The following is a 25,194-nucleotide window of genomic DNA, read 5'->3' on the forward strand; positions in this document are numbered from 1 at the left end:
CATCGTTTGTGTCCCACCCAAATGCCTGGTGAGCTGCAGCCTGCTCTCCTCTAGGTTATGGCAGAAGAAGACAAAGAATTCAAAAGGAGCATTAAACAGATTTTTCTCTGAGTAAATCCCAGTCTAGGAGCCTGAAGCATAATGGAGTGGCAAGGCAATTTTTTTTCCTTCAACTGCTAATATTCCTGAGCTCCTAGCCTGTCTTTTTGCTGATTCTCAGAAAGGATGATTTGTAGGTGTTTACTGCTGAAATTTGAAGTGATTTAAAATGAATGTTTAAATGTATGACTTTCAGAACTAAGTTATCCATATATTACTAATTTTCTAAGCAGTTAATACTTTTTAAGGACTCTTAAAATTTACTAGCACACTTCATGTATTATAGTTTATGCAGAAATACCAATTAACCCACACAATGTGCAGTCAAGATAGATGAGGATTAAGTCCCTACAGCCCAGGGAATAGCAGAGATGCAATGACCTGAAAATTGTATCCTTAGCTCCTTTGCCTGTAATTAATATAAATTCACCAGTGGAATGTCTTTACTCTTTTTATTAATCCCTTATCTACAGTCCTGGATCTCTGTTGTTCAAGCAATTAGGACAGATAGCTTATGCTTTCTTGATTCTTTCAGATTTGACTTCAGACTTGCAAGGCGTGCCTGACCAGGCTTGATAAGCTGGGAGGTATTGGGAACACGCCAGTTCCTATTTCTTGTGCATTTGTTTTCCTTGCTCATTTCTAAATATGCATTATATCTCCTCTTCTTTACTCAGTGTCACACTAAATTTTGTTCATTGTTGCCTGCTAGCCCACAAGTCCAAGATGCAGTGTAGGACTATGGAGGATGTCTCCATGTTCGTGCATGGAGCAGAAACTGAGGATGAAGGACTCATGACCTTGTTTGCAGCCACAGAGGCATGGATCAGGATAGGACCAAAATCTTTTAATGGGGAGCAGAAATGATTGCTTCAATGCTATCCCCCTCGTTTCCAGAGCTACGTGGTAAAAGTAAGAGCCCACTGTTCTGACTCCCGTTGCTGTGGATTGGCATAAATTTTCACATCTTTTGCTTCTGGTTTGCATGTCAGAGCTACACTGCTGTCACTGGAACCAGGCACATGAGGAAAGCTGCAGATGCATGTGGTTAGCTGAAGAGGAGGACATTTGAAACTGCTCCTGTCCTGATGTGGCTACCAGCCACACAACTCAAGGCTATCAGAAAGAAAGGGATGACTAACAGAGGCTTTGAGAGCCAGTGTTAGATAGCTGTGGTGAATGCCGTGAGGTAATTCAGAATTCATGTTGGCAAAGAAGTTCATTACAGTATTCTTTTTTTCTCTATGAAATTACTTAAGATTGTATATAAATTATATATATTTTTATATATAGATATAAATACAGAGGAATGCACACCTTTGTGTATCCTTGAAGATGAGAAGTGCTGTATACTATTACTGCTATTTTGAAAGTGTAGAAATTAAGGTTAAGGGAGGCAGCAGGGCTTCACTGAGACGAGAAAAACTTCAAAAGTAGCAGGATGCTTATGCTGCTGTTCAGAGTTGCAGAAAGACTAAACTGTGTTTTCGTTTAGAAATCTTGTTCCACCAGCTGAGATATTTATAACATGACACTCCTTTGTACACCTCCTTGCTCATGTATGCTCATTTTTTGAGCATAAAAATGTAGCTCATTTGTTAAGGAGGGGTCTTAAAAGTGGTAAAATGTTCCTTTAACAAAGTGACATCAAGCTAGAAATCTACAGCTAAATGAAATGATAGAGAAGGCAAGAACCAATGTGCTAGGAAATAAGGCCATGAGTCATGGTGACAAAAGGATCTCTTAGAGTCATCATCTGACAATCCTATAGTAAATCTATAGGAGGACATACATCTGCTGACTTAATAGGCAAAATTGATAGGATTAGAGCAGTGCTGAGAAGCAGCTGATTAGAGTCATCTGTTTAAGACAGAATGACATTAAAAGTAGAAGGTCATAGGATTTAAGGATTTGGAATATTAAGCTTAGAAAAATAGCAAACTCAGAAGTCAAAGCTGCTAGACAGTTGTCTTTGGCATGTTATCAGTTACTGCACCAGGGGAAGAACAGCGGCATGTGACAGGCATAGGTATGTAGTTTGAGCCACCTACAGAGATGTGTTTGTCCTACTTGTAAAACCACCAAAATATATTCAAATTATGCATACTTTTTTTAAGGCTTTTAATCGTTAGCTTGGGAAGGCAAAGATTGTTAAAGAATTTTTTTCTTAATAGCAATCCTCATATGTGTCAACTGCAACAGACAAGTTGAGAAGAAACCAGAACTTGCTATTAAAACATTGCTGGAAAATGCCATGGTACTCGCCTGAAATGGGGAACAATTCACTGCAAATCAAAGGTGGATCTGATTTCCAGTTACAGTACTTCCATACAGATAGTACAGACATACTGTCAGTGGGGTCTATGTAGTCTTAGCATAAAGAGGTGATGGTAGCAGATTTTTTTTATTATTTTATTTTTTGTCTCTCCAGAAACCTTTGGGTCCCAGTTTCTACTAACATACGAGCTCTCCTGTCCTGATACTGTGTCTCTAACCCAATATTATGACATAGCCAACCCAAAAAGGGGCAACCAGTGGTTTCTCTACCAGCAAATCTCATTCACAAGTCATGTAAGATACTTTTCTATTGCTTTTACCTACTAGATTGGGAAATAGCATATGAAGTATCCCGTAAGGGATGTGTTGTGAACAAGCCACTAATCTCTACTTCTGTCAGGCAGACCATAAATCATCCTTAAATAATCCATTGTCAGGTGCAGTTCCCTTCATATCTGCTTCACCTGATCCCTGAGTCAATCAGAGTTACCACCAGAGCTCAGGCTTCTGCTGGTGCTGCTTCCTACTCCTCTGAAGCCAGTGGCAGCAGTTCTGCTGCTGGGAGCCTTTCTGATGGACCTTTCAGTCACTCTTTTTCTCTTTTAATTCTTTTGGAGAATTAACAGCAAATGTTGAGGTAGACAAAGAATGAAACATGAGGTTTTTAAAAAGACAAATCTATTTATTTCCTCGGCATGTGCACTCTTTATGGCTGGTGCCTTTTTCCATCCCAGAGGTGGAAATCTGGCAATGTTGTTTCACATCCAATTGGTGTTGGTGAAATCCTTGCGTGTATTTGCCTTGCTCCATGCAGTTTTACTGGATAACTAAACATGCTGAGAATACTCTGGTAAACATGAAAACTATTTTCAATACTCGTGGCTGAGTGATTTTTAAAGCATATTTTAGTGCCCTCTTAATTCCTATTTGAAACAGCCTCTCCCTCTATACACTTCCCTACTTTCTTTTGGTTCCTAGGACAATTTTGTAGTCAAGTCAGCATGAAATCAAACAGATTCTGTGAGTGCACTAATAAACACAGTAACCATCTAAAATAATACTGCAGTAAAAAGATATATTTTCATGGCTTAAATTTAGTGAACATTGAGTTTGAATAATATGAAAAATGACCACATACACAAGAAAAGATAGAGGCAGTCCAGTGAGAAAGAAAAAAAGGCTTAGAGTGGAGTAAAAAGTCTGCACAAGAAAAGCATTAAGAAATTGTTGATGCAGAAAGAAAAGGAAATAAACAGCAATTAGGGGTTTAAATACCTAATTAATATCATCTTGTTACAAAAGAACACCTGCAAAGCATTAACTGCTGGTCTTTTTACAGTTACCAATTGGTAGAATAAAAATAAAAGGAGAAAATTGCTATTGCCAAGTGCAGTTAAAAGGAGTTGACAAATTGACACAAAGTGCTCCCTCACATGGTGACTACCCACACTGTTATTAGATAAGTCCATCCTTGCAGATGTTTGTACTTAGTTTAGTGCTCAGTGTTATGATTCTTAATTCCTTCTCAGTTTGTTCTGTCATGTAATAGGTTTGGTGAAACAAAATTCAACACAATAGACTAAATTTACCAAAGGGAAAGCAGTTAAGTATACCTATATTTCCTTTAATTTTAAAAGTCATTAAAACTTAAGTGTATAGATGCTGACAAAACGTTGGTATTTATGAAGTGGGATTTTTCTACATTTTATAATACTACAGAGCCTGAGTCAATATACTGTAGAGTATAAATCTTACAAGATGTGTGTTGAAGGTTTAATCCCAGAAGTTTTTTTGGACCCTCTGCTTTCAGACTGACTTATGAAATATTATTGTAGTGAAATAAATACATTAAACATGCTATTATGGCACAAGGAAAATGTTGCACACATACTGGAACAAGCAGAGGATTATAGAAGTTGTATTGTGACTTTACCTGCTGACTGACTTCAAACAGAATCTAAACATCCTTGTGGCAGGAAGGTAGAGTATATGACCCAAAATAAGATGCCAGAGTGTGTTTATTTTGCCTTTCAGTGAAAACTGTAGGTAGAAACTACACAACATTTCATTCATTAAAAAAACAGTTTCAAGATGAACTGTCCCCATCCTGTTTGTCCCTGTCATCCAGCAACCTCCCTCCCAAGCTGTCCTCTACTGGACTTGAAAAATATATCATGGATTTAATGTCTTTTAAGAAAGTTGCATTTATTTAAAGACAGGCAAACAGGGGGTAGTGTATTTTGGAATTCAATGCAGTTCTGTCTGTCTGATTCTGCTTAACCACAGCTAATGTGAAGAGATTTTGTGTGTTTGAAATTGTGTAGCTACAGGACGCTGCCTACCTTCTCCTATTGTTTCCTGAAAAAGCTTGTTATGGTGCAGAAAAATCTTGTTCCATAAGTGAGGCAGCAAGGTATAACCCATCCTAGCTCTGTTCCCTTTTTGTAAGGGCTGCAGCTTTTCTGCTTTGAACCACAGCCATGAGATTTCATGAGCAGCAGAAACTGAGCTCCACAGAAATAGACTGAAGAACGTAAACTTGTCGTGGCAAAACTGGAGAGCACTGACCTCATCGAAGCAATGTGGGTTCAGTTGGAATAATGTCAGAGTGTTTCTCTCCATCCCCCATCTACCCCCAAGGGCAGAACAAAAATAAGTTGTACTTGGTGATCAAATCCACTGGAAGGTGCAACAGGATAAAGAAAGATAGCATTTTCCTTCCTTTAAACTGTGTCCCTTTAACTCCCTTTCCTACTCCCCTCCACCAACAGTTCAGGTCCAAGCCAGCTGCATCTTCATCCTCTGCTGATATCCTAAATGCACAGTTAGAAATGAGTGCATTGTGGTTTGTATTATTTCAGTTGTTTGTTTCTGTGATGAGTTCTTATTTCTAGAAGCAGCATTTTCTTCATGAGGATTAATTGCTTGGGGTTTTAGTAAATGAAAGCCTCTTTTATTGATAAACAGTAGCAAATAATGACAGTGATGAGAATGTTAGTTAAAAGATAATGATTAAAATTAAGTTGTACCATTTTTTCCCCTCAGAATATCCTTTCCAAGAAAAGTCACTGTATTGACATAAATTTTGGGAAAAAAAAATTATTTTTTTTTTTTAGGAAAGTCTGCCAATGCTAATTGATATTATTCAGCTACCTTCATTTCTTGGTTTGGAATACTCCCATTTAATTTAGCTGTCTCCATATAGACCTCATCCACCAGAGATGATCCTGAGCTTTTGCAGCTGTACTTATTCTGGTCTTTTATGAAGTGGGTTTGTTAACAAAAAGTAGTTTCAAATGTACAGTTTATGTTTGTAAAGTTCCCAACTACAGCCTGGTCCCCTTCATTGTGCAGAAGGAAAGGCGTCCTCAACTCTGTAACAAGAGCCAGGAGTGTAAGAAGGCAGCACTAGCACAAAGAGTATTTTGCCGCAGTGCTGATCAGCATATGGTATGATGTCTGAATTTGGTTACTCTAGAATGAAGACCACATGCTTCAACAATATCTACCATTAGCTGGGAAATGAATGAAATAGTACAACTGCTCTGCATTTGGCAAAAGGGTGCCCCCCACCAATATTTTATTTCCAGAAAGTTACTCATTGATGTACTTGATTTGTTCAGATCAGTTTTATAAAAATTCATTAAATGGTACATCTAAGCAGTTAAAATAGCCTTCTCCTCTGTTTTTTTTCCAATTTGTGAAGTTTAAATGTACACTAGTTAAAGCAAAATAGCAACAATCTGATGACAGTCAGAGAGCAAATAATAAGCTCAGCCACCTCCCTTTTCTATCAGTCTGATAATTTTCTTTTGAAGTCAGAGACAAAACTGCCACTGACTTCAGAGATGGATTACAAGGCCTTCAGCAACAGTGTCAAAAACCTTCAGCAAGGCTCTCAACACTGTCTCAATATCCTCACAGGCAAACTCAGGAAGTGTGGACTTGCTGAGTGTACAGTGAGGTGGACTGAGAACTGGCTGAACGGCAGATCCCAGAGGGATCACAGGGTCTAGTTGGAGGCCTGTTACTAGTGGTGTCCCCCAGAATTTCAGTACTGGGCCCAGGATTGTTTAATTTATTCATCAATTATTTGGATGAAGGGGCATATGCTTCCTTAGCACGTTTGCTGATGACACAAAGCTGGGAGGAGAGGCCGATACTCAGAGGGCTGTGCATCCCTTCAGAAGGATGCTGACAGGTTGGACAGATGGGCAGACAGGAACTGTCTGAAATTCAACAAGGGCAAATGCAGGGTCCTGCACCTGGGGAGGAATAACCCCAGGCTCCACTACAGGCTGGGGGCCAACCTGCTGGAAAGCAGCTCTACAGAGGACCTGGGGGTCCTGGTGGACAACAAGCTGTCTATGAGCCAGCGGTGTGCCCTTGTGGCCAAGGTGGCCCAGTGGTATCCTGGGGTGCATTGGGAAAAGCATTGCCAGCAGGTCAAGGGAGGTGATCCTGTCCCTCTACTCAGCCCTGATGAGGCCTCACCAGGAGTGCTGTGTCCAGTTCTGGGGTCCTCAGTACAAGAGAGACATTGTGCTCCTGGAGTGGGTCCAGTGGAGGGCTATGAAGATAATTAGAGGGCTGGAGCACCTCACTCATGAGGAAAGACTGAGAGAGTTGGGCTTGTTCCGCCTCAAGAAGAGACAAGTGAGAGGGGACCTCGGCAATGCCAGTAAGTATCTGAAAGGTCAGTGTCAAGAGGATGGATCCAGGTCTTCTCAGTGGTGCCAACCAGTATGACAAGAAACAACAGGCTGAAACAGATGCACCAAACTTCCATCTGAATATGAGGAAGATCTTTTTTCCTGTGCAGGTGACCATGCACTGGAACAGACTGTCCAGAGAGATTGTGCAATCACAGAATGGGTAAGATTAGAATGGGCCACAGTGGGTCAGCTCAAGTGTCTCACTGCTCAAGAGCACATGGCACAGGATTGTGTCCAGACAGTTCTTGAATATCTCCAGTGAAGGAGACTCCACAATCTCTTTAAACATAAACTTGCATCATACAATTATGATGTGATTTTACTCTGTCCTTTGACTTATATTTTACTTCCAAGTCACATAAAAAATGAAATAACCTTACTCTTGCAATGTCATTACAAAATAAAAAATGCATGCTTTGGTTTGAAAATGCCAGAATATATATTTGATGATTTAGGGAAATGAAAATGCTAATTTGATAAATTCAGCATGAATTTAACAATAGTTTCAGTCAAACCAAACATATGTTTTGGGCGAAAATGAAATTCTGCACAGCTGTGACATAATTACAATGAAATTTATAAAGAAGATGTTTAAAACTGTGATAAAATACGAATTTATTGCCAGCAAGTTACCTGTCCTCTAGCTCCTAGGTGAATAATAATTTATCTAGGTGGGGTCTTAAAAACAAATAACAAAAAGCATTGGCTTCATTCAGGTATAAACACAAAGTGTTACCAGATAACTAACAGATGATATTGTGACAGTGATGTTAAATGAACTTTGAAGAAAAAACTGGGATGACCAAGTGAATGTTCTTCTGGGCAGAATATAATTATCTTGGAAGCTGTCTGAAGATGATTGGTAAGTAAGAGAATTTAGTTCTGACAGTAATTTCTGGAGTTCTCAGGACTGTGGTTTGATAAGACAGTAAATGACTCCCAGGCTGCCAGGACTGCAACACAGCTTGCAGCCATGAGATGGGAGATACTGATCCTGCAGAAGCTTACACTGACAATGCAAACTCCCTGTAAATAATATGACTGGTCAGCATTGTAGTAGCTGACTTTTTATGCCAGATTAGTGCTCTCATTGCGTAGAGAGTCAAGTATTGTCTGTCCCCTCATAGCTGACATAAAGCTGGCAGAGACTCCAGATTGCAGGTTCATTGTTGAGTCGGGCACAACAATGTGGTTGGTCAGTGCCCAGATTTCACTGAGCATGGAAACAAGGCCTGACTACTGAAAGTCTGCAGTCCCCCAGAGCATCTCTGGATGCCGGTGAGACAAAATGCATACAGCATACAGTAAATTTTGTCTTCCTTCAAGTTTGAAAAGTTCTTTTAATAAGTAAATTCTAAAGTGACTCTATAGCCCAAACCTGGCCACATGAATAGGCATGAAGTAGATGTTTCTGAAGGGCAGTTGCAGTGTGATGCAGTGTATCTAGTTCACGATAAAACCAGCACTTTTTCCAGCTGCCTGTCTATGCTCAGAGTTGTGCAAACCTCATTACAAGCTTTTTTTCAGGATAATTTATTTAAAATTGATACAGAAGACTCTTACTGTAGTTTGAGTAGGGCCTAGTTCAGTTTATAGAGTCATAGAATAGAATCATAGAATCAACTGGGTTGGAAAAGACCTCTGAGATCAGCAAGTCCAACCCTTAATCCAACACCGCACTAAGTGCCACCTCCAGTCTCATCTTGAAAACCTCCAGGGACAGTGGATCCACCACCTCCCTGAGCAGCCCATTCCAATGTCTGATTACTCTCTCTGTAAAAAATTTCTTCCTAGAAGTTCATTTCTTCCTAGCATAAGTTCAGGTAATTAAACAACACTGAAATCAAGTGAACTATGATGGTGTCATAATTTGGATGTACATTTTGGCACGCTTTCTTTAAAAATCCAGAGCAGGAAGCCAAACCAAAGTGAACAATGAAGACGAATGAAGCATGGAGACATACAAGGAATCAGGCAATTCCTGCTTCCTCCTCTCCTTCTGACCAGTCCTCATAGAGCAGTTCTGCTTCAGATCTTGACTTTAATCAAAGCCCAGCACAAAGCACAAACCATCCCAAGGCTTGTAAACCTTTCTTTCAGCTAAAACTACTTGTCTGCATATCTTTTCACAGCAGCCAAACTAATTACCATTGCATGTCTTTCCAAGTGACAAAACTTGTTTGTCTGCCAAGATAAAACATTTGGAAGGCTATAGAGTGATATAACCTGAGGACACCTACTGTACTGATGTATTTTAAGTGCTATTACATGGAGTTCTGCTAGTGATTTGAATTCAGGGCATGTTGTCTGGTAATTGGGTAAAGCCAGACTGGTCTCTTCAGACTAATACAACCCTGTGCAGGAGTCAAGACTGATTGGACTGGCCCAGCTAGCATTTGTAATGAAGACTGCTGTTGTGTTAGTGTGTTTCTCACGTGAAATTATTAGAGAAGCTGGAAAACTAGTAGCACAAGAAACTGGAAGGGAGCACAGGAACTGCTGGGACCAGCAGGCAGAAGACATGTTAGAAGAATGACAGCTCATGGCCATGACTTGCACCGCCACTTCCCCTGTACCCATGGTCCTCCACGCTCCCCAGGAGGGTACAGAGCAGTCACACAACACCCAGGCAGTTCTTGGCCCTTCTGCTAGGCACAATATCAGCAGCCTAATGACACCGACCTATGGAAGTGGGACTGGCACCACTGCTTTTACAGGGATCAGCCATAGCCACCTCTCCTGCTTAAGAACAATCCAGTTCAGATTTGGATATCAAGAAGTCTCAGTGGATAGTGTTATTGGCACCTGTACTATCCGATTGATTGAAGGGACTGGTCCAGAGTCTGATCACAGTTCCTTGCATGTAAGTCTACTCCAGAGTTATAGCAGACTAAATGAGATAAAAAATTTGTCTGATTGTTTTCAATTAATTCTTCAGCAGTTCTTTAAAATCAAGGTTTTTCTGCAACTTTTCCTGTTTCGGTGGACAAATTCCTCCAGGTGGCCCAGCAATATGGCACAAGCACATTGGTGGTAACAAATACATGTTACTAAACTCTCTCAAAGCAGTTTGGAGATGTGATACACACTCCTGTTTACTGCAGATGGAAAAATAAACCATGACAGGTAAACAGAAATAGTGAGCTATTGCCCACTGCAAGCTAGTAAAGCTGCTTTTGAAACACTCCCAGTAGGAAAGGTTCCTGTTAATATCCTTGAAGGAAGCCTCCAAGGTTTTGTTATGAGCTTGTAACTCAAGCCATATTTGCCTGAAAACTTTAAATGGCATTTCTATGCCAAACAGCTGAGTTTAAACAACATGCTGATTTTCTATGCAATTTTTGCAATACTTATTGGAACATTGTCTTGATATCTTAGGAGTCCCATTACTTAAAGCGAATCTCTTATCTTAATGTCTAACTACTGCTTATTTTTATTTTTAATCTATGCTTTTTGTGTGTGTGTGTTTATATATGTGTGGAAGCCTAAGACAGCAAAAATCACTGCATATTTTAAGCTGTTTAATATTTATTAAAAAAACTAAATTAAATTTTCCAGAAAATTTCTGAATTTTCATGTGTTAAAACAATGCTAAATTTGAAAGTGTCACACATTTTATTCTATCTCCTAGTCTGATGTGAAGAGGCTACTGGAACTTTGTCGCTGTGTGGAGAAGTGAGGCTGGTGAGCAAATGCAGTCTTCCGCTGTGTGAAAATGTATTCAATACACTTGCTCTTAGCCTGAAGGAGGAACTTCATTAGACTAAGAACAGTAATTTTATTCCTAAATAACCTGGCTCTTGATGCTAAATAAACAAACAAGACATAAACAAAGAAGTCCTTCATTTTACAGCGGCCACTCTGCTGATTGCTCAAGGTCTTGAACTAGCAATTTGCAGCCTGTCAGTTTTCTCTTTTCCTTTTGGAGTAAAAACACAAGTTCAGTAACTTTTGGTGAATCTGTCCATCTGCTTTTGTTTAATTATTACTAACTCTTGTTAGTAATTACAGAGTGCCCAGGATGGGTTTTTGAGGAACCAGACTCACTTTCAACCTTTCACATTTTTTAGGCCAGCCAAGTTCTAGCACCACCTTGGAATAAGTTCCTTCAAGATATGAGACCACATATGAAACCATGGTTTTTAAAGTTCTATCTGGCTCCATTTTGTTATATAATAATTTTAGGGGGCAGAAAAAAACCCACCATGGTAATATCTCCCTTCAAAGCACAACAGTTAGGCATCCTCATTCCACAGTCATATCTTGGCTACATCTACATAATTGCTTCCAGAGTTTGAATTCAATTAAAAGCTTTTAAACATCATCCTTCCAAACATTCAGAACTGTCATTCATTTTCAGATCTATTGTCCTACCAAAAATTTTAGTCTGACACAAAAGTCAATTATACTAATTGTTCAGAAGGAATTAACCTCTTACGCATTATCAGATTATTACTGTTGCTAGGTTCATTTTTCAAAGGTCTGTTCCTTTCCTATATTTGTACATAAGCAAAGCCAAGCAGCAGCACCTGTGGGTCTCAGTACTGACTGTGAAAGAACTACTTCAGTGGAATGCAAACAGACATAAATATTGAATGTACTTCCAAAGTGATTGGAATATTGAAATAGGCTGCAAAAGACATGTCACCTTCAGGTACGGAATAATAACAGCAATTTTCTGATTAAAAACAACTTTGCCTTAAACACAATTATCCTTAATGAAGTAAATGGTTATATGTGTATTGTCAGACATTAAAATGATATCTAAAGAGCTTTTCATCAGATTTCAAAGTTGATGCTTCTGAGGTCATTCTGAGGATGTGCGCTCACATCTCCATTTAAAACTGACTTATGCAAGTCCATTCATAAAACTGAGTGATCTGAATGATTTGAGAAGCACATGTGTATGTGCAGGAGCCAGGTCAGGTGTTTGTGAGACAGTGCTGAAAGATAAGCTCCCACTGGAGTTCTAAGTCAGTTGGAAGAGGGGTTAAATCTGGCTGTGAGAACAAGGCAGAGAAGATGGAAGGAGGAAAAGAGATGGTAGCCAGTTTTTGGTACTGGATAAAAGGGGTCTTGCTGATTTGAGCAGAGGTGTTTCCTTCTGCACAAAAAGTCTTATTTGTAAGTGAAGAAGGCTGCATTTGAGGTGTGCAACTCATGGTCTGCTTTCCCTCTGAACTGAAATTACAGCGAAGCCCTGGATTTTGACAGATAGCTCATGTCAGAGAAGAATCCTGAGATGCAGTGAAGGAAGAGATGGGGACAGGCAGATCTGACAGTGATGCTAGAACTCAAACTTTTTTTCAGACAATTTGAAGGACTAGATGTCCATGGAGCAGACTCCAGCTACCTGCTCTTTTCTCTCTCCCCAAGAAGCAACCACAAAAACTGAACCAGAATAATAATAATACAGACACTTAGGAAACTGGCTCAGCAATAAAGCAGAAACATTCAGTGGCAGGTTTACCCACATGGCTACTCAGCCATCCTGCCAAAGCATTTCCTGAAACTTCCCTGAAATGTCCTAGATGGAAATTATCTCCATATACAGAAATTGATAGCTTTCTTTAATTCAGTGCAACGTTTTCCATAGCATTATGTTTGAGTTATAATTTTATTCACCACAGAAATGTCAGCACAGACACAAGGAGCCATGCAATTAATTTTTTAGGAAGGGGAAATAGAGCCAGTGGAGCAAAAAGAACAAGTTAGCAGAAAACATAAAAGCAGGATGGTAAAACTGAAATATGCCATGTGCAGAAGTCTGTGTCTCTTAGTATTCAATAGCTAGCTGAAGAGAATCATGATACAAGGGAAGGAAACCTAAGCCATCTAAAATAAACTGAGGCAGGGCAGACAAAATAGTGATGTTACTGGAGTGGTATACCTACTACTTGAAGTAACGTTGTGTGTGCTTAGACCACCATGTGTACAGTCCTGTGGCTATAGCTACACTAAAGTCTGCTAGACACCTTTGCTGTAAAGTATAGTGGAATCAATTATAGTTTTCCTCTTGCAGCATATCTTTAGCGGGACACGGCAGTGAGATAAGGAATCGAAAGTGAAAACCTATGCAAAAAACAAAAAGGTTTTCTTTAGCCGGGAGTGCAAAGCCACAGTCCTAACCTCAGTTTTGTTGCTGATCAGTCGTGTGCTTTCCGACGCTTTTCCATGCCTCACTTACGCCTGTACTCGCGTTCAGGGTGAAGTCATTGAACGTTTGAGGGTCCTTCCACCCGAGACAGCCCCGCTCCCGGTTAAACGCCTCAGGAGCATCGCTTCGGGCAGGGGTCACTCGCGGGGACCAGGCTGAGGCAGCCGCCCCCGCTCCGCGTGGCTGTGCAGCTTTTCGCTGCTGCCACTTGCCAGTTCCAGTCGGGGGACAGCCTTTCCAGGCTCCGGGAGCCCGGCCGGGCGGCGAAGGGAGGGAGGGCCGCGGCGGCCGGGCGGGTGACAAGCGCGGAGCCGCCAGGCCGGGGGGCCGGGCCGGCGCTGAGGCAGAGGCTGCGCCCGGTGCCGGCAGTCCCGGGCGCGTGAGTGCCCGCGGACGGGGTCCCCGCTCGCTCGGCCGCGTCACTTGTGTTTCGCGGTTCGGTGAGGTCTGCTGGCACGGGAAAGGGGCGGGGGGGCGGCTCCGGGGCAGCCCCACAGCGGCGGGCGCGGGCGGAGCAATGGTGGCCGGCGCGGCCGTGTGACAGGCGGGCGGCTGCTGCCCCCGCCGGGCGGGAACCGGCACGGCGGCGCTCGCAGCATCATCCGCGGCTGCGGGGCTGACACACGCCTCCATCCTCCTCTCCATCGGCAGCCGCTCACACGCGCCTCGCCGCGGGCGGAGCGGAGCGGGGGGTGCCGCGGCAGACAAAGCAAAGATGGCAGGGATCCTCGCCTGGTTCTGGAACGAGCGGTTCTGGCTGCCGCACAACGTCACCTGGGCGGACCTGCAGAGCACGGAGGAAGCCGCCTTCCCGCAGGCGGAGGACCTCTACCTCGCCTTCCCCCTGGCTTTCTGCATCTTCATGATCCGGCTGCTCTTCGAAAGGTAACACCAAGCCCCCCGCTCCGCCCCGGGCTTGGCTGGGCTGGGCGGGCCCAGGGGCAGCCGGGGACCCATGTCAGCTCGGTGTCTTTCCCCCGCTTTGCTTCTCTACTGGCCTTGCCGGGCCCTTACGTTCTCCCTGCCCCCTCGGTCGGTCACGCAGTGGGCCCGATGCAGGAAGGTGGAGGGGCTCGGGAGGCAGCCGGGGCGCCGTTCCCGGTGCCCGGAGCGCGGCCCGGCGCGGGCGCTAGGAGGCGAGGTCTGCCCGGGAATGGGCGCAGCCTTCCCGCCACCTGCGCCGGCCGCGGCGGGCACGGGGAGAGGGGCCTTTCGGCACCTACGGGACCCGCGGGCTGCGGCGGGGTCCTGTCCGACCCCCGCAGGGGACCCCGCAGAAGCCCAGGGGCGACGGGCCGCGGCGGGAAGCGGTGCCGGCAGGAGAGTTTGCCCGTGCCCCCGCCGCAGGGCCGCTCTCCAGAGTTAATCGGGGCGAAGCCCGCGCTGTGTCCCCTGCGCGGACAGGGACAACGTGGGCGTGCGGTGGGAAGGGGCAGCTCGTGGGGAGCAGCAGCCCGGGGTAAGGGCTGCAGCGGGGCTGAGCAGAGCTATGCGTGGCCCTTGCGAGTGGTATCCGTGCGAGCGGTCCTGTGTTGGAACACTCCCGGTGCTGTCAGGATGTGGGAGCTCAGTGATGAGACGCGCCAGACGCTGTTCATCACTGAACCGAACTCACTGTACTCCGAGGCTGATGAACTCAAACCACACGTTTCACAAACATATAAATACGTATATATGTATATTTAAACACAAGACATCAGGCTAATGATCGGTCAGCAGTGACTGTTCATTTTCTGTGAGTGTTTCCGTGCAGAGGCCGCCTGTCACGGGGAGGCAGATGGATCCAAGTGGGTGCTCACTTGCGCACGCTGCTGCGCCGCCTGACAAAGGTGGTGTTCCCTCAACAGCAGAGAACAAAAGAACGATTCCTTATGCCAACACCTACGTGTTTTCAGTGCTGTCTTCTTAGGTATGCTATTAGGATAGTCAAGGAAGATAAAGGAAGACCGGTAGTTACTACATACCAGAGAAGGGCTGTAAAGATGCTTTAAAAATGATAAAATAGCTGATCTGCCTGGTACCACTCCACTAATCCTAAGCATTCCCTCTCCCTGGTTAGAATATGGCACCTGGGATGTTGGTTTGTGAAAAAACCGTGCCTGTTTTCCTAGCTCAGTTGAGAGCCATATTTGTTTTGAAAAATAAGCTGTCATGGGTTGTTTTTAACTTCTGTGTTGCTTTACAGATTTACCAAAAAAGACAGCAAAAGTTGTCATCTGCCTGAAAATCTGAGGTTCTCAAAAGTTAATTGAAGCACTTGGGTTAAATACTGTAATAGAGTTACAATTTAAATACTATGAGTTTAATTATGAGTATTATTTAGATAATATAAAATAATTAATTTTTTTCTTTGCAGTCTGTACAATGTGTACTTTTGAGCACTGAAAGTGGGTGCGTGATGTTGCATCTCTTGTCATCTGAACTGCAATATGTATCACAGCAGGGCTGTGTTTTGATGGAGGAACAGTTAGTCAGCCTAAACTTAGATTCAGATTTCTGCTGGTTTTGATGTGGCTGTTGTTAGCATCATAGAAGCTACTCTGATTATTTAGTAGTCTGTATCCACTTGATTTGGTTATTTTTCTTCATTCATTTAAAGTAGTTTTTAATTTTGAATACCTTATATTTTTAAGTGTTAGTTATACATACAGGTGAGAAAATCAGTTTTCAGAATTCTCTTGTATTCATTAGACTAATTTTGAAATTTATATCTAGAAATGCGTTCTGCCAGCCTGATAGTAGGTGAGACCTCCCAAAATGTTTCATTAACAGTTACTTATGTATGTAAGTATTTTCCTTTTTACTTTCAAATCAATTGCAAAACTCTATTGTGAGAGTAGGATCAGGCTGTTTTGTGTGTGATTAATCCACACAAATTGGCATGGTACAATTTTGATTTTTCATGCAGAGCATTTTACTAAAGTAGGCTGAGCAAAAATGACAGGACCTGATTTTACTGATCAAAGCAGGGGGATTGTACTTGACTTGAATGGGGTAAAGATCAAGTCTTATTATTGCTCATTTGTAATTGATTTTGTCAGATTTCTGTGCTTTGTTCGTTGGGAGCCACAGAAATGCTTCATGCACATCATCAGTTAAGAGCTTGCAATTATACAAGATCTGGAAGGGGAAAAGAGAGGAATATCTTTAAAAATGATGATTTTTTTTCATTCTTGTGTGTATTAAAACAGCTACATTTTTTCCTTTCAAAACTGAGGTTGTAGATGACTGATGTTGAACCTGCTACATCTTGGAACATGCTCTTGCAGATGTGTAAGTTTCAATGGTAACAGCTTAACTAAAAATAGAAATAGATTCTGTAACACATTTTAAAAAAACCCACAGGTCTACTTTATATCCATGCCTGTACGATAGTATTTGTAACATCAATGTAACATCTCTATTTTGCTTTGTAAGATATCTAATACAGGTGCTCTTGTAATTCTTTATACTGCTAGGTAAGCAGATACAAGGTGTTAAGAATCTGATTACTTATTTTATAACCATTATTTTCAGACTGCTAGGCTGCTAGGAGCAGTATAGTATACTTCCCATGCTAAAAAGGGTGATTAACTTCATGAATGCTCAGAGCAGTAAGAAATATGGTTCGGGGGAGTTGGACTTCACATGTCTTTGCTTGCAAAGTTCTTGACATGTATGGGGGATTAAACTTCTAATGCTAAGAGTTAAAAGTTGACTTTACATATATATATTTATATTCTACATACATATATATTTGTGTGTACATATTTGCAGGTGGAATTGAAATGGCAGAGCTTAGAAATTTTGTTCTTTACACATTCACCTATTATTTACAGAGTTAATCCAACTGGGATTTTGTTGTTGTTGCTTTGTTACTGGTTTGGCAAATTAGCTAACTAAGTCAAGAAAATAATCTAGTAAATTTTTAGGGTTTTTTTCTCCTTTCAGTAAGTTTCTTTTTGTTGATTTCCTTGTCCTGCCATCCCTGACCAGCACTCTTGAATGAAAGGAAAAAGTAGATTAGAACATTAAGTGTATGCTGAATCGCTTCAGCAAGTGGACCTGATGATGATAAGTGCTCTTGAAATAAGCTTTGCTCTGAGGTATAATCTCATAACCATGAAATTTAGTGGATATATCTGCTGAGACTATCATAGTTATGGATGAGGTGCTAAAATACTTTTAACAGCCTTTTTTCCCTTCCTTCTCATTCGTCTCTTTCTTTAACACAAAGTAACTAAGCACAAAGATAGTGTTACCTAGTAATGCGGGAGATGGCGGGAGTTTAGCAAGGCAGTGGTAATGTGGGAACATGTTTCTTGATAGTATGTATCTGTTTTGTGTGTCTTACTGCTATTTTAAAGGCATGTAAGCAATTAAGGATCCCCCCCTGTACTATACAATGCTTTCAGCCATAAGGAAATAATGTAAGTGCTCAATAATAGCAGTCTCTGTCTCCTTGGCTCTTTTCCCGTTCTAGTGCAGGGAAAAACAGATTAAAGCTGAACTGAAGCTGGTCTTACTTATAGCAGGGTGTTGTAGTTTTGATTGTCCTAACAAAGATAAAGAAACATCTGTTATTCTGAACAAATAAAATACTTCTTTTTGTTTATGGGATATTGTGGCTCTTCTCCCTCTGCACTAGACCACACTGCTTAGAAGCAGCATCCTCTCCTATACTCCTACGTGTGTCCTCTGTGAAGAATATGGGGTTGTATGAAAACAATATTTGCTCAGGAATTGGTGCATTTGTTGGACACAAAGCAAGAGGGTAACACACTTCTGCTTTAGAGGTTTCTCTCAAGGGGGAAGTTGGCTGAATCCTCCAAACCGATTCTTGACTAAATAGATTTCTCATGTGGTCCAGCCATCTTCTGAGTCAAGTAGTCTGATATTGCTGCCTTCTTTACACTTGGCTCATTTATTCAAGTTAGTCGTATCATCTTTGCATTGCATTTGCAGTATAATTTCCCTCACCTTGTAAGCAGCAGTTTGGGCTCAGATCTAATGAGATCACTCCATGAATCAGCAAACTAGGCTTATACTGCTTTTATTGTCCTCTGGCCTGGACGAGGAGCAGTTCTCAAAGGTGATGCTGATATTCTGCAGTTGATGGAATGGCTCATACGGTCAGAGATAGCTTGATTATATATAGCAACAGCCCTCCAGCTGTGCTGAGTTGAACTGAGCCAGCCACATCATTTACTATCTGATCAAGATACCCTAGACATTGAGTGTATGGAAATTCATGGCTTTTATATGATGCTTTGCTTTTATAATGATAAATCAGCTCCAAAGGTAACCTCAGCTGACTCTCAGTTAGTATGACACAGTGACATAATGCAATGACTGTGTATGGGCATGGATATGTATTTTTTGCTAACTGTAAAAATTCATTCAGGTGACTACATACAGGTTTGCAAGTGTTTCTCATATGTGGTGTATATGTACAAATTTGATTTTTATACTCCCTAAGACATCTAGTATCTGTGTTTTCTTACAATGAAAAGGAGGCTAGACAGAATACAAATTTTGGAAGAGAGTATATAAACTTGGTGCATTTCCAGCAGCCAAAAACCTCATCTGGGAGGCTGGGTGAGGCAGTGATAGTTATTTCTATTGAAACCTGTTTGTAGGCTGTGATATTTATAGATTTCTTGCCTACTTCCCTGTGTGGTAGTGAAAACTGATCATTCAGGTGTAATTCACATGTGTAAGTGAATGCATGTGTTCACTGACAATAGCTTTCTCAGTTCTTTCTCTTTTCTTTATATAATTTTTTTTCATAAAATGACCTGTAAGGTCTTTTCTTTTTGCTTGATTACTGTTTACTGAATGCTTAATTCTTTTGAAATTAAATAGAATATTGAAATTGCTAATTTCTATGAAAAGACATGTGCAGTGGAAAGAAAATAACTAAAAAAGCCATTTCTTTTAAACTTTAAACCAATTTCTTTTAAACAGTAATAATAGATCATTAGCAGTAAATAGCCTTTAAATATATTTATATCTTACTCATTGTATGATCCATTTATCTGTGTTTCTTTAAGTTATTAATTTTCTGTCATTTACATTTCTCTTTATATGAGCAGGTTTTTTTTCCTAGGGTGCAGAGTTAAGCTTCAACCACTCACACATGCAGATACCTCACAAGAAAATGATTGTTTTTACCTGGAGAGCTGTTGTCTACCTTGACCTGTCTGTCTTACCAGCTCAGAGCAGCACAGTGTGTGCTCACCCACCTTGATTCTGCCATGGCTGACTGGTACAGATTTCTGCTGTGTAATATAGTTGTGTGTTGAGATGTAAGCTCAGTGTTCCTCTAAAAGAAGGTGGAGTGGATAAAATGCATGCTATTTGAATGTCCTTCGTAAAGGGCCATGTATAGGTGTGCATTAGTGTCAATCTTAAAATTAGGAGTTAAATGGGAAATACATGCTGATTTCCAATAGAGAATGCCATTAAAACTGATTTCTGAAATATCCAGGTGAAAGAAGTATGACAGCTAAACCACAGCTCTGCTGATGGAAAGGTTTCAGTGACAGGTCACTAGTGGGTACTGGGAGCCTGTTATTGGGATTTTTTCTGAGTGCAGGTTCCAGTTACTAGTAGAAACTCCAACTTGGTTCCTGCCTGGATTCCTGTAACCGTGTGATTGGATCCAAATTGCCTGTGGCTCTTTCCGTTGCTCCTACTTCTGCCTCTGTCACTGATTTACAGGCATTTGCTAAGGATTTGTTCTTGGAAAAAGAAGAGCTTCTGGTATGCTGCCTTTTTCTACACATCTGCAGACCAGTGTCTTATTAGTCCATACAAACTATTTAGTAAATTAACATTTGGGGTAATCTGTTCCCTAAAATCTATCTTTTCTTCTGCCAACAAGGTTGATGCCTGAGCTGAACAACAGTTATTTGACCATATTTTTAGGGTTTGGGGTTTTTTTCCTCCCCCAAGTTGTTAAATATTCCATGCCTGCGGTAGTTTGGCAGTTGATCAGCATTTGGTGTTTCTGTGCCTGTCCTGGAGTCTTGACATGAAAGTTAAAATTACAGCATAAAAGCGTATTGCTTTTGTAAGTGATGTAAATCTAATATTCAGTAGTATGGTTAAGGCTGTAGTTGGTACCGTATGGACAGTCAGATGTGTATGATTTGTATCAACACTTCCTTGGAGTTGTTCCTCTAACACCTTGGTTGCCCTGTGGTCTCCCACAACAGTGACTCCTTTCACTCATTGTGCAGGTATGGATTTTTGGGGTGCAGCAGGGACGGGCATCCAGATCAAGGGAAAGGAAGGGAAATGTGGGTCTCTGATCACTTTGAAAGAGTAGGACTCCCTAATGTCTTGCTTTAAGGTGATCAAAGTTTCTGGCATTCAGATGGGCTGAGAACTTCTGTCCTCTGAGGCAGGGTTTTTAGCACATGGTCTTACAGAAGACTAACACTACACTATGTAGCAAGCACCAGTTTCTGGTGATGCTTTTCTGGTTATTCTGAAGTAGTCAAATTGTGGCCAAGATGGGAGAACTGGAGTATTTAGCACAGTCAGTTATAATCTTAGAGGTGGCTTTCAGTTGGACCTGTAACACAAAGCTGTAACTTCTGTACAAACAGGGACGAGTAAACTGTAACGATATTTTTTTCTTATGTAGTTAATACCTCTCTTAATAGCAAATTCTGCTGTTGGTAAGCTTTCCTGTTGTTGGACAATTACGATGCCTCACGTAACTATTACTGATGTAGCACAATCAAATTTTAACTCTCAAGGTGATTGTACAATTACTAAGAATTATAAAGAAGTGTAACATCCAGTTAGACATGTCGTGTATTTTTTAATATGTAAGATACATGTACATTTGTATATTGGCTATTAACCCAAGTTACCTGTTGCAAAGGGAGGAACAAAATGCTAAGGTTCTCCAGACCACCTTGAGTTAATGAAGAATCTTTCAGATTCACTTACCTAAACCTCATTTTACTGTTACAAATGATGCACTTTACATTTTGGTCTGAAATGATGAAAAGCCTTCTTTGTGCTCACAGGTCACACTAGGACAGTTAAAGCAATATAGCTAAATCACTTGCATTTTTTTTCTCAGTGAGAGTGAAGTAAAAGTTTCCTTTTAGTAATATCTTTGCTGTATTGGTTTCTCCTGTATGGATGGGGACAATAACCTATAGTACTATATTAAAAGAAATAAATCTAGCTGACATAGTTAACACTGGTGCAAAAGCAGAGGTTAGAGCTCAGAATATGTTCATTGTCATAAAATTTTATATTTGTGAGATCGTTCGAGTATTTGTGCATGCAGTAGTATTTTTCTATCCTTTGCAAAAGCTAGTCGCTCTATTTTTATCAGTAATGAGATAACATTACAGGTGGTGTAATGTTACAGTACTAGTCACATCTACTCACTGCCCATTTGCCATCCTTTAAGATAAACTTAATATTTTTTAGTTCTGCAAGCAGAAGGAGAAAAAAACTAAACAGAAATGATGCTGAAATTCTCACTTATGTGTTGTGATCTCTTTACTCCCTTTTTACCTCTTTCCTGACTCAATTCAGTTCTATATGACATTGTATAGATACCTGAACTTTCACTGGGACTATCATTTACCACATCCATGGCACTCTCATCATTTACTGAGAAGAGAGTGGAAGCGGAGACCACTTTGCTATGGTGTTTGGCAGAACTTTAAACTATGGAAACTGCTTTTGTACCAGTACTGTCTGTGTTGACAAATGGTACAAAGTAGCAAAACCGCCTAGGCTAATAAGAGGTGCTTTCATGCAGTGGCAGGGAATTGCTTATTTGGAAATAAGAGTGTGTTCTATGGCTCAAACTAAAGAGGCATTGCTTACTCAAAAGCAGTTGCTGATCACAGAAGAATGTCAAAAGAAGATCAGAGTAGTACATTGTAATATACCTTGTGCTTGCTTTTGCTTATCTCTGTTGTGACTGTGTGATGTGTCTGTTGCTGAGAGAAATGCAGTTTGCCCCGTAGCTGGAGGCAGCCTGGTTGGTGTGCTGCTGTTAAGGGAACTGCTCAAACAAGGTATGTTCCTTACACACACAAAAATTAGCCTTGATGTGGCAACTGCTGGAACTTGGTAGGTGGGCAGCATAATTGTGGAATGCTAGTGTAGAGCAGTGGGCACTACAGTGTGACAAAGCAGACAAAATTAAATCTACATGAAATAGAAGTGAGCTGAGAAATTTTGGGGGTGGTGGTGATGAGCTCCTCTGCACTCCTCAACCAGGAGGAGACCTGTGCAGCTGGGGAGGTGAAGGCCTTCAGCCTGTCAGCCACATCCGGGCTGTGGCTTTCCCGAGCTCTGCTGTAACAGATGAGACCAGAGCGTCATCGAGAGCAGAATCCCCCTTGCAACTGGTGAGACCACTTACTTCAGTTGAAAACAAAGTTCTGGGTAACGAGTGGATCGTGAATGAGTATGTACCTGTTGACAAGCTTTTCTGCAGTTATCCGTTAGATTTTCTCTAACTTCCCGCTGTTCAATACTTGTGGTTGTCCAAAGCATGCTGCCAGATGACTTGATCAGGTCCAGTGGGGTATAATTTATTCTTGTTATGGGCATCATGTTGGAAAGAAGCTGTTGAGAAAAGAAAAACAAGTGATTAGACCACAAGCAGAAACATGTTTTGTATCTATTGAAGCAATAATTGGGTGGTAACTGAGTGGTTGATTCTTATCTGTCAACTTTTCCCACACCGTAGTATGAGAGAAGGGAGAGAACTGATATGATAAGAGAGTAGCCTGAAAATATGAACGGTTCCAGCACCAAACATTTCCCAGGATTACAACACTTGTCCTAAATTAACTTTGCAATGATTGTGTTGATGTGATGATGACAAATTGAATTGTAGATGGAGTCCTGGGAGTGCTGGTGGACAAAAAGTCCCTTCTCAGTGATATACAGTGAAAGGACAGGAGGCAACAAGCAATTGATATGCTGAAAATTCTGTTTAAACATAATGAACATCTTCTTGGGATGGTGGTGGAACATTGTGACAGGTTACCCAGAGAGGCTGTGGAGTCTCCTGTTGTGGACGTATTCAAAGAAACAACTGGGCACAGTCCTGCTGTATGTACATCCAGTGGCCTCGTTGATCTCCAGAGGTCTCTTCTAACCTCAGGGATTGTGTGAAATCATAAACCTGGCTAAATGGCATCTTTTAGCAATGCAGGACTCCAGGGGCTCCTGAGATTTATGTCTGTATGAAATGTGTAAACAATGTTGGAAAACTGAATAGGAGATGATTAAGTTGAAGTTCACTGTAAGCCTGCAGACAAAAATTAGGGCAGAGCACATAGCACTTGATTGAAGGGACATCTGGATTTTCCATTGCTGTAGGATGGGGCCTTTTGATTTTGTTGTAGTCTGGCATGCGAGCAGACTAAATCAACAAATAGATGTGGACCTTCTCTACCTAAGACAGGAATTACCTTATGGGTACCAGAATGAAGTTTGGGTTGCTGTGGTATAAACACATTCTGTTCCCTTCTAGGATCAATGCTTTGAGTCTCCTACAGCATTAAATTTGATTATAACAGGCCATTTTGAGGATGATTTTAGTTTTTTTCCCCTTAAGTTGATTCTTCTCAACACTACAATATCTTCAAGACAATTTTGGTTTTGAAAAAAATTCACAGAAAGAGGTGCTTCAAAGATAGGGAACAATCATCAAATGTCTTACTGGAAAAGCTTTTATTCCCTTGGTGTTCAAGATAATAAGAGTAAATCAGTCTTAGAGAAAAAAAAGAGAGAAGCCAGTCTTTAGTTTCACATTCACTAATTGTTTATATAGATTGTTTATATAATATATAGTGGAAAATATATATATATATGTATATGTATGTGACATAGAGCAATTTATATACCACAGTGGCATCATATCACTTTGATGTAATACTTTTTCTTTGTTTAATAAAATAATTAAATTTAAAAAAAGAGTCTTAAGGAGTAGTTGTAAAATACGGACTGCTCTAGAAAATGAGGTATTTAAAAATGTCAGTTGCTGGGGTGATAACAAAACAGTTTGATATTTGACACAAGAAACACAACCTGTATCCTCACTAGAGGAACTTTTGTGTGTGCTAATCTGGAATTGTTATTTTCTAGAGCATTTATAGGAAACATGAAAAATACTTGGTTTTCTTCCAGTTTGGAATGAAATGGAAATTTTGAAATGTCAAAATTTCATCAGGCACAGATGTCCTGACTTTCAGCCAACACTGATAAATGGATTTGGTTACAAGACAACGATGTAGAGATAAAAATGAGATCTCTATAGCATTACCAGCCTCCAGAAGCATATATTCTTCACCAGCTAACCAGTTTGTATATTTGCATGCATGATGCACAGAAAGTTTCCTTGTAGGTTTTTTTATTTGTGTTTTTTTTTGAAGGAAAAAAGATATCTCTTACCAGGTTGACTTTCTTGAAAATAGGCTAATGGTTTGTAAGAATCATGGCAAGAGCTTGAACCTCCAGCCTGGCACTTACCTTCAGTTGTCAAGATGAAATGTGCACTAGCAGAAATAGAAGAACACCATTTTGTCTTGCTTACTCTGCCATTGAGAGCTGACCCCAAGGTTTGAAGAGCACGTAGCACTTTGTATCCATCACACAAGCATTACTTGTGTTTTGTCTTATTTCTTGGTGGGAATAATTCAGGCATAACAGTGGAGTGGCATTTGTTTTCCTAGATAAATTTTAATGTAAAAAAGAGCATTAATTTTGTGAAACTGTACTACATACGTAGAGAGAGTTTTGTCACGCAGTCTTATTGGATTGTTTGCAAACAGTAAGTTCTACTGGTGCTGTAAATTAGTTTGTTTGAGGGTGGTCAAAGTGATTTATACCTGTTGAGACTCTATATTAGTCTTGAATATAATTTATTTACTCACAAAGGTTCTGAGTCTGATCTGCCAATATAAATTA

General features: G+C 40.9%; 1 protein-coding gene across 2 annotated transcripts in view; it reads left to right on the top strand.

Annotated features, from left to right (window-relative positions):
• Positions 1-13,891: 13,891 nt before the first annotated feature.
• Positions 13,892-25,194, top strand: part of CERS6 (ceramide synthase 6) — a 107,673-nt gene continuing 96,370 nt past the window's right edge. For both annotated transcript variants that reach the window (XM_018072736.2, XM_008931006.3), the window contains exon 1: positions 13,892-14,133. In XM_018072736.2, the coding sequence (XP_017928225.1) occupies positions 13,964-14,133 (170 nt within the window). In that variant the 5' untranslated portion in view covers positions 13,892-13,963. The remainder of the gene's footprint in view (positions 14,134-25,194) is intronic.

Source organism: Manacus vitellinus, unplaced genomic scaffold (assembly GCF_001715985.3).
Source record: "Manacus vitellinus isolate BGI_N305 unplaced genomic scaffold, ASM171598v3 scaffold_22_pilon, whole genome shotgun sequence".
NCBI classification, from domain to species: Eukaryota; Metazoa; Chordata; class Aves; order Passeriformes; family Pipridae; genus Manacus; species Manacus vitellinus.